General features: G+C 46.3%; 1 protein-coding gene across 1 annotated transcript in view; it reads left to right on the forward strand.

Annotated features, from left to right (window-relative positions):
* IL12RB2 (interleukin 12 receptor subunit beta 2) overlaps window positions 1-13,338 on the forward strand; it is a 32,104-nt gene extending 18,766 nt beyond the window's left edge. Inside the window, exons 16-17 of the mRNA XM_073544964.1 lie at window positions 7,094-7,190; window positions 7,437-13,338. Of these exons, the coding sequence (XP_073401065.1) occupies window positions 7,094-7,190; window positions 7,437-8,750 (1,411 nt within the window). The 3' untranslated portion in view covers window positions 8,751-13,338. The remainder of the gene's footprint in view (window positions 1-7,093; window positions 7,191-7,436) is intronic.
* The last annotated feature ends 940 nt before the right edge of the window (window positions 13,339-14,278 follow it).

A 14,278-nucleotide genomic window follows, 5' to 3' on the forward strand; every position in this document is an offset into this window, starting at 1 on the left:
AGTTTATAGGGGACTTGTCCCATGACAGCCATTTATTATGACCTGTCCCTGATGTACTATAGACAAGGGTCAGCTGTTGCTAATTTGCAGCAGATTAGGCACTTTGTTTTAACACTTTTTTGCATGATTTTTAGTCCCCTTAAAGGGAAGGTGCCATCCCCAAAAAATTTTTTCAGCAGTTGAAAAAATGTAAAGAATTAATGTTTACATTTTCTTAAAAAATATTATCATTTGTTTTTAATTTTGTAAAATATGAAAAATAATTTTAAAAAGTTTGGCATTTCCACTTGTTAACACTAGGGGGAGCAGATACTGAAATTTGGCACAAAAACCTAGTGTACAACTAGCTCACATTACTGTCCTGCAGTAATTATGGGCATACAGTGTCCATGATGTTTGATTTTGATATATGATCATGCCCTAAAATGGACACTGTATGGGCGGAGTCTGCTGACATGGGGGGGGTGTCACTCCTCTCCTCCCCTTCTGGGTGTTTGCTAAGGAAAAAGAGAGGATGACATCTAGGAACACAGTGAGCAGCCATTTTGATGGGGCCTGCAAAGTTACTGACCGTCTTTTCATGTAAAGTCTAGATCAGAACAGGTCACCAATCAGCAGAAATGTGTCCTGGATTTCTGTGGAGCAGACAAGCAGACGGTCCATCCATGTGTATAAAACACAGCGCTCTATGTACAGTCCCTGGCACCGAACAGGGCGCCCCCCACAGACCAGCACACTACTCTCCTGAAATACTCTGTGCTGCTGTCACCCTGCTCTTCCCCCATATATCTCCCTCTGTGCCCCCACAGACCAGCACACTGCTCTCCTGAAATACTCTGTGCTGCTGTCACCCTGCTCCTTCCACCATATATCAGGCCCCAGTCGCCTCGCTTTCACACATCGCCAGGACAGGATCTGAGGAGAGGAATGGGGTCTTCGGTCACCGTGGATGGCAGGCAGCAAGGATTCTGGGAGCAGGGTGACAGCAGCACAGAGTATTTCAGGAGAGCAGTGTGCTGGTCTATGGGGGGCACAGAGGGAGATATATGGGGGAGGAGCAGGGTGACAGCAGCACAGAGTATTTCAGGAGAGCAGTGTGCTGGTCTATGGGGGGCACACAGAGATATATGGGGGAGGAGCAGGGTGACAGCAGCACAGAGTATTTCAGGAGAGCAGTGCGCTGGTCTATGGGGGGGCACAGAGGGAGATATATGGGGGAGGAGCAGGGTGACAGCAGCACAGAAATCCAGGAAACATTTCTGCTGATTGATGGCCTGTTCTGATCTAGACTTTGCATGTAAAGACCCCATTCCCCTCCTCAGATTCTGTCCTGCCGATGTGTGAAAGCGAGGCGACAGGCGCAGTCCGGGGTGACGCTGGGAAGCAGGCTGGGGGGAATGCAGCCATACAGTAACGATAAAAATGAGACCCCTCTCTTCAGCTGCCTCCCCAGCCCTCCCCTGACTGCACCTAATACCCTGACCCGTGTGCAGGTGCTCAGCCAGAACCACCCCAGAATGGGTCCCCTTTTAGCAGATCACAAATAATACCGCCATATATTTCACACACAATGCCGCCATATAGATCATACACAATACCACCATGTAGATCACACATAAAACCAGCAGGGTGACAGCAGCACAGAGTATTTCAGGAGAGCAGTATCACACGGCAGAGAATTAGATACACGGCTCAGCAGACAGTATCACACAGGAGAGGATTAGATACACGGCTCAGCAGTCAGTATCACACAGGAGAGGATTAGATACACGGCTCAGCAGGCAGTATTACACAGGAGAGGATTAGATACACGGCTCAGCAGGCAGTATCACACAGGAGAGGATTAGATACACGGCTCAGCAGGCAGTATCACACATGGGAGGATTAGATACACGGCTCAACAGACAGTATCACACAGGAGAGGATTAGATACACGGTTCAGCAGACAGCATCACACAGGAGAGGATTAGATACACGGCTCAGCAGTCAGCATCACACAGGAGAGGATTAGATACACGGCTCAGCAGTCAGTATCACACAGGAGAGGATTAGATACACGGCTCAGCAGTCAGCATCACACAGGAGAGGATTAGATACACGGTTCAGCAGTCAGCATCACACAGGAGAGGATTAGATACACGGCTCAGCAGGCAGCATCACACAGGAGAGGATTAGATACACGGTTCAGCAGTCAGCATCACACAGGAGAGGATTAGATACACGGCTCAGCAGGCAGCATCACACGAGAGGATTAGATACACGGCTCAGCAGTCAGCATCACACAGGAGAGGATTAGATACACGGTTCAGCAGTCAGCATCACACAGGAGAGGATTAGATACACGACTCAGCAGGCAGCATCACACAAGAGAGGATTAGATACACGGCTCAGCAGTCAGCATCACACAGGAGAGGATTAGATACACGGTTCAGCAGTCAGCATCACACAGGAGAGGATTAGATACACGGCTCAGCAGTCAGCATCACACAAGAGAGGATTAGAACCACGGTTCAGCAGTCAGTATCACACAGGAGAGGATTAGATACACGGCTCAGCAGTCAGCATCACACAGGAGAGGATTAGATACACTGTTCAGCAGTCAGCATCACACAGGAGAGGATTAGATACACGACTCAGCAGGCAGCATCACACAAGAGAGGATTAGATACACGGCTCAGCAGTCAGCATCACACAGGAGAGGATTAGATACACGGTTCAGCAGTCAGCATCACACAGGAGAGGATTAGATACACGGCTCAGCAGTCAGCATCACACAAGAGGATTAGAACCACGGTTCAGCAGTCAGCATCACACAGGAGAGGATTAGATACACGGCTCAGCAGTCAGCATCACACAGGAGAGGATTAGATACACGGTTCAGCAGTCAGCATCACACAGGAGAGGATTAGATACACGACTCAGCAGGCAGCATCACACAAGAGAGGATTAGATACACGGCTCAGCAGTCAGCATCACACAGGAGAGGATTAGATACACGGTTCAGCAGTCAGCATCACACAGGAGAGGATTAGATACACGGCTCAGCAGTCAGCATCACACAAGAGAGGATTAGAACCACGGTTCAGCAGTCAGTATCACAGGAGAGGATTAGATACACGGCTCAGCAGTCAGCATCACACAGGAGAGGATTAGATACACGGCTCAGCAGTCAGCATCACACAGGAGAGGATTAGATACACGGCTCAGCAGTCAGCATCACACAGGAGAGGATTAGATACACGGCTCAGCAGGCAGCATCACACAGGAGAGGATTAGATACACGGCTCAGCAGGCAGCATCACACAGGAGAGGATTAGATACACGGCTCAGCAGGCAGTATCAAACAGGAGAGGATTAGATACACAGCTCAGCAGTCAGTATCACACAGGAGAGGATTAGATACACGGTTCAGCAGTCAGTATCACACAGGAGAGGATTAGATACACGGTTCAGCAGGCAGTATCACACAGGAGAGGATTAGATACACGGCTCAGCAGTCAGCATCACACAGGAGAGGATTAGATACACGGCTCAGCAGACAGTATCACACAGGAGAGGATTAGATACACGGCTCAGCAGGCAGTATCACACAGGAGAGGCTTAGATACACGGCTCAGCAGGCAGTATCACACAGGAGAGGCTTAGATATACGGCTCAGCAGGCAGTATCACAAGAGACAGTATTACAGATATGCCCACACTGGTGAAACTTCCAGCCCCCCATACACTAGACTATGGGCTGTATATGTCACTGTCCTCCTCAGACAGCCATAAAAGCAAAGGTGTCAGATTACCGGAGATCACTGGGGCTGTGAGTGAGGAGGCAGAGACAGAGCAGGAGGACAGTGGAGCTGGAGCAGGAAGCACAGTGCAGAAAGTGGCGCTCAGCAGATAGCACTGGGCTACAGTAAAATGGCGCCCAGCCACACCTACAGCAGTGAATGGTGCAGCCCACAGGGGCGAGCCCAGTTCACTGCTAATGAGGCTGCATGGTGGGGTCGGGAGCCGCAGTCTCCTATGTCCAGGGACGGCCATATTTGCACACTGTATGAGTCCTCCACACAGGGCCGGCTCCAGGTTTTTGAGGGCCCCGGGCGAAAAAGTCTCAGTTGGCCCCCCCTTAACACATACCACGACTCATGCCATGTGACATCCGTGGTGACGGCCAAAAACGGACTTCTCTCTGTGTGGATCACACGGACACTCGCTCTGTGGCAAAACACGTTCATGTGATGGAGGCTACTGATTAGTAGTGTACGCATGAAAGAAAGAAGAGAGGGGAAATAAAGAACAGAGAAAGAAAGAATGGAAGGAAGAACAGAGAAAGATACAGAGAGAGAAAGAAAGAACATAGAAAGAACGAACAGAGAGAGAAAGAAAGAAAGAAAGAAAGAAAGAAAGAAAGAAAGAAAGAAAGAAAGAAAGAAAGAAAATAAAGAACAGAGAGAAAGAAAGGAAAAACAGAGAGAGAAAGAAAAGAACAGAGAGAAAGAGAAAGAAAGAGGGTAAAGAAAGAAAGAACAGATAGAGAAAGAAAGAGGGGAAAGAAAGAACAGAGAGAAAGAAGAAAGAAAGAAAAAGAACAAAGAGAAAGAAAGAGTGGACAGAAAAAAAGAACAGAGAAAGAAAGAAAAAGAAAGAAAGAAGGGAATAAAGAACAGAGGGAGAGAAAAAAGGGGAAAGAAAGAACGGAGAGAGAAAAAGAGTTGACAGAAAAAAAGAACAGGGAGAGAGAGAAAAAGAAGGAGGGGAAAGAAAGAACAGACAGAGAAAGAACAGAGAGAGAAAGAAAGAAAGAGAACAGAGAGCAAAAGAACAGAGAGAGAGAAAAAAAGATTAGAGAGAAGGAACAGAGAAAGAAAAATTCTATAAAGATACTATAGCAGCCCAGCTCCCATTGTAGTGCCTACCTGAGCCTCCTGGTGCAGGACATATCATGATCCGCTCACATGGCCGACATCCCCGATTCCAAGGCGATCTCGCTGTCCGCTGTCAGAGGAGGACACGGTGATGGATCTGAAGCATTCCTGGTTCCGTCACAATCTCCTACTGAAATGACCTAATTTCTGGTCAGCTTCCAGCACGTCACTTCCGGTAGAACGTTACGTGCAAGTTTTAAATTGCTCCTTGGGGCTCCGCTGTGTACTCCTGTGTCCCGCGGGGAAAGTAAGCTCCCGGCTGGGGCAGTCTCTCTCTCAAAATCGGGACTGTCTCGCTGGATCCGGGACAGTTGGGACTCGGGAGGTATAAATGCTCCCCACCATACACCTCGTACACACACGGCTCCGCTCCGTACACCTTGTACACACGCAGCTTCACTCCGTACACCCCCGGTTCTGCTCCGCTCCATAAACACACGGCTCAGCTCCATACACACAGGGCTCCGTTCCGTACATCTCGTACACACACGGCTCTGCTCCATACACCTCGTACACACACGACTCTGCTCCGTACAACTTGTAAACCCCTCCTGACCCCACCCAAGAACACACACGGCTCTGCTACATCCACCTTGTTAAACCCCTCCCTGACCCCACACAAGTACACACACGGCTCTGCTACATCCACCTTGTAAAACCCCTCCCTGACCCCACACAAGTACACACACGGCTCTGCTACATCCACCTTGTAAACCCCTCCTGACTCCACACAAGTACACACACGGCTCTGCTACATCCACCTTGTAAAACCCCTCCCTGACGCCACACAAGTACACACACGGCTCTGCTACATCCACCTTGTAAAACCCCTCCCTGACGCCACACAAGTACACACACGGCTCTGCTACATCCACCTTGTAAACCCCTCCTGACCCCACACAAGTACACACACGGCTCTGCTACATCCACCTTGTAAACCCCTCCTGACCCCACACAATTACACACACGGCTCTGCTACATCCACCTTGTAAACCCCTCCTGACCCCACACAATTACACACACGGCTCTGCTACATCCACCTTGTAAAACCCCTCCTGACCCCACACAAGTACACACACGGCTCTGCTACATCCACCATGTAAAACCCCTCCCTGACCCCACACAAGTACACACACGGCTCTGCTACATCCACCTTGTAAAACCCTCCTGACCCCACACAAGTACACACACGGCTCTGCTACATCCACCTTGTAAAACCCCTCCCTGACCCCACACAAGTACACACACGGCTCTGCTACATCCACCTTGTAAAACCCTCCTGACCCCACACAAGTACACACACGGCTCTGCTACATCCACCATGTAAAACCCCTCCCTGACCCCACACAAGTACACACACGGCTCTGCTACATCCACCTTGTAAAACCCTCCTGACCCCACACAAGTACACACACGGCTCTGCTACATCCACCTTGTAAACCCCTCCCTGACCCCACTGTACCACACATAAACGTTACCTCATCCATCCAGACCAGCACCATAATGAAAAGCGACCAGCACAGCAGAGTCCTGCAGCCGCCCTGATCATGTGACCCCTGACTCCTCCCCTCCTGTGACCTCATCACAGGTCCTGTGCCGGCGCCGCACACAAGATTACAGCGGAAGGAAGCGATGATCATTGCTGGCTGTAAGGGGCTGCGTCACTGCGTGGGTCCCTCGCGGAGGGCGCAGGATGGGGTCAGTACATGGGGGCGTGGCGGCAGCCGGCGGGTATCCCAGACAGCGTGAGTGGGTCCTCCCATCTCGCCAGGGCCCCGGCACTTGCCCGGGTGCTGACGCCGGCCCTACCTCCACAGATCTGCAAATCAAGATGGCAGCGCCCAGTGGCTACATTAAAACATTATTACAAACAAACCATAAATCCTGGTTAGTACAACATTTGCTGAAACAACATGTTTTGTTACTTACTCTTTTTTTGCAAATTATATGCAATTGCGGCACCTTCCCTTTAAGGATCTAAAACCTGCAATTATTTGATTGCTTATACTATATGGAGCAAGACTTCTTGCAGCCTGTGGCTGAGCTACATGAGACTATTAAGATGGCAGCGACCGGGACCTTCAGCGACGGTGTGTGCTAGCATCAGCGCACTTTTCATTTTAATGCAGCGGTGTCACTTCCATTAATATATTGATTTATACATTTTCATCCAAGGCTGCAATCCTTATCAAGACTCATTCTTCACTGGTGCAGGAAGCCGATCCCTGACCCAGCCAACTGCGAGTGGGCCAAGGAGTGCGTCTCCAGCCAGGTAAAGTGAAATAGCCAGAAGACGACTTCTATGGAATAGTGTTGTGGGAAGACGAGCAGATCTTGTCCATCACCTAATGCTAATGGTGTTTTATCTACTTCTGTCTGTAAGATAGAGGATTGCCTTTCATTGTATAACTTCAGAGCTGCGTTCATAATTCCGCTGGCTGTTATGCTAGGATAGGTTGAAAGTCCAACTGTATATGTAAGAGCTGTACCCAAGTTAATACGCTGAATTTCTTAACAGGAGAAAAGAGGGATTCTTCCGAATGCTGCATCAAGTATCTCCGATAACGAAATAGAGACATTAGAAATTGAAGAGATTGACAGTGAAGACGAGGCCGCGCCGGCTGTGTTCAGTTATAAAATAGGCCTCCCAATCATCAGGCTTGCTCAAGAGGAGCGCAAAATACCTTCTCACCACTCCTGCGGGGATGTGTTATCAGATCAGAGCATGAAACCTGTGCAAGATTGTTTCTACAAATCCTTACAACCTACATATCCACCATCAGATTACGTGGTCCATCAAGATCTAAAATCATCCAACTACCTGGGGCACCATGAGATCAGAGCCTCAGACTACCTGGAGGACCATGAGGTGAGAGCCTCAGACTACCTGGGCCACCATGAGATCAGAGCCTCAGACTTCCTGGGCCACCATGAGATCAGAGCCTCAGACTACCTGGAGGACCATGAGGTGAGAGCCTCAGACTACCTGGAGGACCATGAGGTGAGAGCCTCAGACTACCTGGAGGACCATGAGGTGAGAGCCTCAGACTACCTGGGCCACCATGAGATGAGCACCTCAGTCTTCCTGGGCGACCATGAGATGAGAACCTCAGACTACCTAGGCCACCATGAGATGAGCACCTCAGTCTACCTGGGCGTCCATGAGATGAGCACCTCAGACTACCTGGGCCACCATGAGATGAGCACCTCAGTCTACCTGGGCCACCATGAGATGGGAACCTCAGACTACCTGGGCCACCATGAGAGGAGAACCTCAGACTACCTAGGCCACCATGAGATGGGAACCTCAGACTACCTAGGCCACCATGAGATGGGAACCTCAGACTACCTAGGCCACCATGAGATGGGAACCTCAGACTACCTGGGCCACCATGAGAGGAGAACCTCAGACTACCTAGGCCACCATGAGATGGGAACCTCAGACTACCTGGGCCACCATGAGAGGAGAACCTCAGACTACCTAGGCCACCATGAGATGGGAACCTCAGACTACCTGGGCCACCATGAGAGGAGAACCTCAGACTACCTGGGGCACATCGATATTGAAACATCCAGCTACTTGGATCACCAGAATATTCAAGCGTCAGAAAAGTTGGCGTATCATGAAATGAAGCAATCTCCCTACCTGCTGCACAGCAAGGAAGACTATCTACCACCTAATCAGTTCACCAGCATGGAGGATCACAGCAAATACCATAAAGATCAGTTCCATCACCAGCTTCTGTTGCCGGCTGGAGCAAAGACCAACAACACGATTAGTCTGGACAGTGTAGTAATCAGCTGCCTCCAGGGGGAGAACTGTGAAAAATAGTATTGTGAAGATCACTTCTATTAAAGTCAGCCCGCGTCAGCCTATCGGAATGATGTACAGGAAACACTATTAATGATATACCGCCACCTACTGAAAAATACATGGCATTACACCCAAGCTGGTACATATAGGGCATAAGGTGGCAGATTTCTTTCGGGAAAGTATCACATTTCCACATTTCCAAGGGAAAAGAACAGTCGCTTCCAGAACATAACAAAAAAGTATTCTCTCATGCAACTCCCATTTATTTGAGATGTCCAAGACTGGAAAAAACTGTTCCATGTGGGTCGTTTCTGCAACAAGGACAGATTTCTGCAACATTTGCGTTCACTCAGACGGAGCGTGCCGTAATCAGACATTTACACTGGTTGGGGAGGAAGAGTTAACTAAATAAAACAAACCATAAGTCTGGTTCAACGAGCATAGACATGGAGGAGGGCTTGTTTTTTTGTTTTTACTACTCACAAGACGCTTGCTAAAGGCAAGAAAATGAAACGTTTCTAAATGGAGTTGTAAAACGCAGCCGATTGTTTGCGGTATTAATCTTCTCATCTTGCACAATATCTGTTGTACACCAGTCATGCAGAATGTAACAACATCGAACAAAATAGACCACATTAATAATAGAGTGCCTCACCTGATCAATTTAGCGCACTTCTTCCAGTATTACAGGCTTAAAGGCAAGGGCCATTTTTGAGATTTAGTTAATAACTGCAAAAAGAAAAAGAAGTCAAAGTAACCGGTAAATTTCCATCAGCTTTCTTAATTTTCAGACCACAACATGCAGTTTGGAACCCGATCCAAGTTTCCGATTTTTTTTCTTCCCCTTTTGTGGGAGTGACTCTCCCAGTAATATAGGCTGGAAGTGAGCTCTACAAGTCTTCATCAGCTCATCTCAACAAACTGCTTCCAACCTGGTGCTAAATCATTTCGTCTCCTAGACTTTTCACAATTCTTTGGAATGCACTACCCAAGATAATGTGATTAATCCCGTTTTAACCCCTTCACTACCAAGGGTGGTTTGCACATTAACTACCGGGCCAATTTTTACAATTCTGACCACTGTCCCTTTATGAGGTCATAACTCTGAAACGCTTTCGTGGATCCCAGTGATTCTGACATTGTTTTCTTGTGACATATTGTACTTCATGTTAGTGGTAAAATTTCATTCATATGACTTGCGTTTATTTATGAGAAAAACGGAAATTTGGCGAAAATTTTGAAAATTCCGCAATTCTCCAACTTTGAATTTTTATGCCCTTAAATCACAGAGATATGGCACACAAAAAAGTTAATAAGTAACATTTGCCACATGTTTACTTTACATCAGCACAATTTTGGAACCAAAATTTTTATTTGTTAGTAAGATATAAGGGTTAAAAGTTGACCAGCGATCTCTCATTTTTGCAACACCATTTTATTTTTACGGACCACATCACATTTGAAGCCACTTTGAGGGGTCTATATGATAGAAAATACCCAAAAGTGACACCATTCTAAAAACTGCACCCCTTAAGGTGCATAAAACCACATTCAAGGAGTTTATTAACCCTTCAGGTGCGTCACAGGAATTTTTTGAATATTTAAAAAAAATTAACATTTAACTTTTTTTTCACAAAAAAAATTACTTCAGGTTCAATTTTTTTTATTTTACCAAGTGTAACAGGAGAAATTGGACTGCAAAAATTATTGTGCAATTTGTCCTGAGCACGCTGATACCTGATATGTGGGGGGGAACCACTGTTTCGGCGCATGGCAGAGCTCAGAAGGGAAGGAGCGCCGTTTGACTTTTTCAATGCAAAATTGGCTGGAATTCTGATCGGACGCCATGTCACGTTTGGAGTGACCCCATTTTTGAAACTAGACCCCCTAAGGAACTTATCTAGATATGTGGTGAGAACTTTGAACCCACAAGGGCTTCACAGAAGTTTATAATGTACAGCGGTACAATTAAAAAAATCATATTTTTTCCACAAAATGATCTTTTCACCCCCAATTTTTATTTTCCCAAGGGTAACAGGACCCTAAAAGTTATTGTACAATTTGTCCTGAGTATGCTGATACCCCATATGTGGGTGTAAATGACTATTTGGGCACATGGCAGAGCTCGGAAGGCAAGCAGCGCCATTTGACTTTTTTGGCTGTAATTGAGATCGGACACCATGTCGCGTTTGGAAAGTCCCTGATGTACCAAAACAGTGGAAACCCCCCCACAAATGACCCCATTTTGGAAACTAGACCCCCCAAGAAACTTATCTAGATGTGTGGTGAGAACTTTGAACCCCCAAGTGCTTCACAGAAGTTTATAACGCCCGGGCGTGAAAATAACAAAAACATTTTTTTCCACAAAAATGATATTTTTGCCCCCAAATTTTTATTTTCCTAAGGGCAACAGGAGAAATAGGACCCCAAACGTTGTTTTGCAAATTGCCCTGAGTAGGCTGATACCCCATATGTGGGGATAAAGCACTGTTTGGGTGCATGGCAGAGCTTGGAAGGGAAGGAGCACCATTTGACTTTTTCAACGCAGAATTGGCTGGAATTGAGATCAGATGCCATGTTGCGTTTGGAGAGCCCCTGATGTGCGCAAATAGTGGAAACCCCCAATTCTAACCCTAACCCTAACCCCAACACACCCCTAACCCTAGCCCTAGCCCTAACCCTAACCCTAATGGGAAAATGGAAATAAACACATTTTTTTAATTTTATTATTTTTCCCTAACTAAGGGGGTGATATCGGGTGGTTTGATTTACTATTTATGGCGGTTTTTATATTTGGCAGCTGTCGCACGCTAAAAGACGCTTTTTATTGTAAAAATAGTTTTTGCATCACCACATATTGAGAGCTATAATTTTTCCATATTTTGACCCACCGAGTCATGTGAGGTCTTATTTTTTGAGGGACGAGTTGACGTTTTTATTGGTATCATTTTCGGGCACGTGACATTTTTTGATCGCTTTTTATTTCATTTTTTGGGACACAGAATTTACAAAAACCAGCGTTTCATGAATTTCTTTTGGGTGGTGCGTTTACGCCGTTCCGGGTGCGGTAAAATTTATAAGGCGGTTTTATTCTTCGGGTCAGTACGGTTACAGCGATACCTCATTTAGGTCGTTTTTTTATGTTTTGGCGCTTTTATGCAATGAAAACAATTTTATATAAAAAATAATTAATTTTGCATCACTTTATTCTGCGAGCTATAACTTTTTTATTTTTTCGCTGATGATGCTGTATGGTGGCTCGTTTTTTGCGGGACAAGATGACGTTTTCAGCGGTACCATGGATATTTATATGCGTCTTTTTGATCGCGCGTTATTGCACTTTTTGTTCGGCGGTATGATAATAAATCATTATTTTTTGCTTCGTTTTTTATTTTTATTTTTTAAGCGGTTCGCTTAAGGGGTTAACTATTGGGACAGTTTTATAGGGCGGGTCGTTACAGACGCGGCGATACCAAATATGTGTACTTTTATTGTTTGTTTTTTATTTCCAAAAAATGAATTTATTGGGGAATATTTTTTTTTTTTTTTTAATTTATTTGGCGATTTTTTTTAAAATTATTTTTACACTTTTTAATTTTTTTTTTATTTTATTACAATGTCCCAGGGGGGACATCACTGTCCTGTGACAGATCGCTGATCTGTCACATCACAGATCACTGTGACAGATCAGCGATCTGTCACAGGCACTGCTGCAGACTTCCTCATGCCTGCGCTTTGCAGGCACTGAGGAAGCCAGCTTCCTGCAGGCCCCCGGAGGTCCCCGTCGCCATATTGGATCCGGGGACCTGCAGGAAAGGAGCCCCTGGCAGCTGCGCTGCACATTGCGCTGCTGTGGGGGGCTCAGGGAAGCACGGAGGGAGCCCCCTCTCTGCCGATGCTTCCCTTTAACCCCCGGTACACCGCGATCGTGTTTGATCGCGGTGTGCAAGGGGTTAACGTGTCGGGGGCGGTCCGTGACCGCCCCTGACACATTGTGCCGGGTGTCAGCTATGATAATTAGCTGACACTCGGCCGCGATCAGCGGCGCTCACCACGTGGGCGCCGCTGATCGCGATGACGTAATATTCCGTCCATGGTAATTAGGTCCATGGTCACATGGACGGAATATTACGTCAATTGTAGGTAAGGGGTTAAGCGTGCCCTAAAAACGCATTTGTTCAGACTGGCCTACTGTCTCAACAAATTAACGTAACTGTCCCTGTGTGGCCCATTCAGAATCTTTTACCAAAACCAGGTTCCGCGTATCATGTTCTCACATACTTTATGCATTTCATAGCCCTCTGTGTCTGTACTGTTATATACTTAGGCTGATAACCGGTTCATGCAGCATTACACGAACACCCGATTCTTACACTTTGACTGGTCCAAACAACGAAAGCAACTGTTACCACCCACCTTTCGTGTCTTCCCTTTTCCTCATAGAATGTAAGCTTGCGAGCAGGGCCCTCATTCCTCTTGGTATCGGTTATGATCTGTGTGTCTATTGTTATGCTGTTATGTCTATTGTCTGTACAAGTCCCCTCTGAAATGTAAAGTGCTGCGAAATATGTCGGCGCTATAGAAATAAAATTATTATTGAAGAGGAATTCATTCTTTTCTTCAGCTAGTTTTCTCTGCCCTCCACGACTATACATGCTTTCTTCTTCTTGTTGCTTACAGTGATCAACTCACTTCCCATGAAGTGTAAACCAGTTTTTTAGTTGCTCTTTAAGCAAAGTGGATGCACGTTCGGGAAAATCCATACCTACTATATATTTAACTCTTCAGGGACCTATGATGTTCATTTTAGTCATCTTCAATGGCAGATGCAGCAATTGATGCAAACTTAACCATGTAAAAGCCACTGTAAATCTCTGACAGCAGCATTTAAATAATAGTTCACACACTGCAGTCAGCCTGCTGACTGAACATGTTAGGGCCCCTCAACTACCATATTAGTCCCCCAGTGAAGCTGCGTCATAGAGAAACTCCATTATATATTACAGTATTTATGATTTAAGTAAAAAAGACAAAACAGGCCAAAGTCATATTTTTCATTAACACCCCCCCCCCTCCTGAAAGGACACAAACAATGATCTATCTTTTCTCCAGCTTTCTGTAGCGGACTGGTATCTGATTATGATCTACCATCATCAAAAATATTAATTTTTTCCTCCTTGTTCCTGGGATTAGAACAAAAGTAGGGAAGGACGACTTCTTGTAGTATATTGGATCGAGAGGCTACTTTGGCAAGGTACGCTAGATCTGGCTCAACGATTACTCTGTCATCAGAATTTGCATAAATGGTGGTGGTGATCATCACGGACTCTTCTGGCTGACCTTAACGCTGTCCATAGGGCTGCTTTAAGTGAAAAATGCCAAAAGACAGCTGAACATTAAAAACAATTTAAAAAAAAAAACACGCAAAAGACATGGAAAATATGTAATAGGCAGGCGTATGAGGGAAATATATCCCATGTTTGCGGGTGCATTCATTTTGTTATGACCTTCGGGATGAGCAGCGCATTTTTCTGACTTGGGTCTGT

Source organism: Dendrobates tinctorius, unplaced genomic scaffold (assembly GCF_039654945.1).
Source record: "Dendrobates tinctorius isolate UK_male_01 unplaced genomic scaffold, ASM3965494v1 ptg000138l, whole genome shotgun sequence".
Lineage (NCBI taxonomy): Eukaryota > Metazoa > Chordata > Amphibia > Anura > Dendrobatidae > Dendrobates > Dendrobates tinctorius.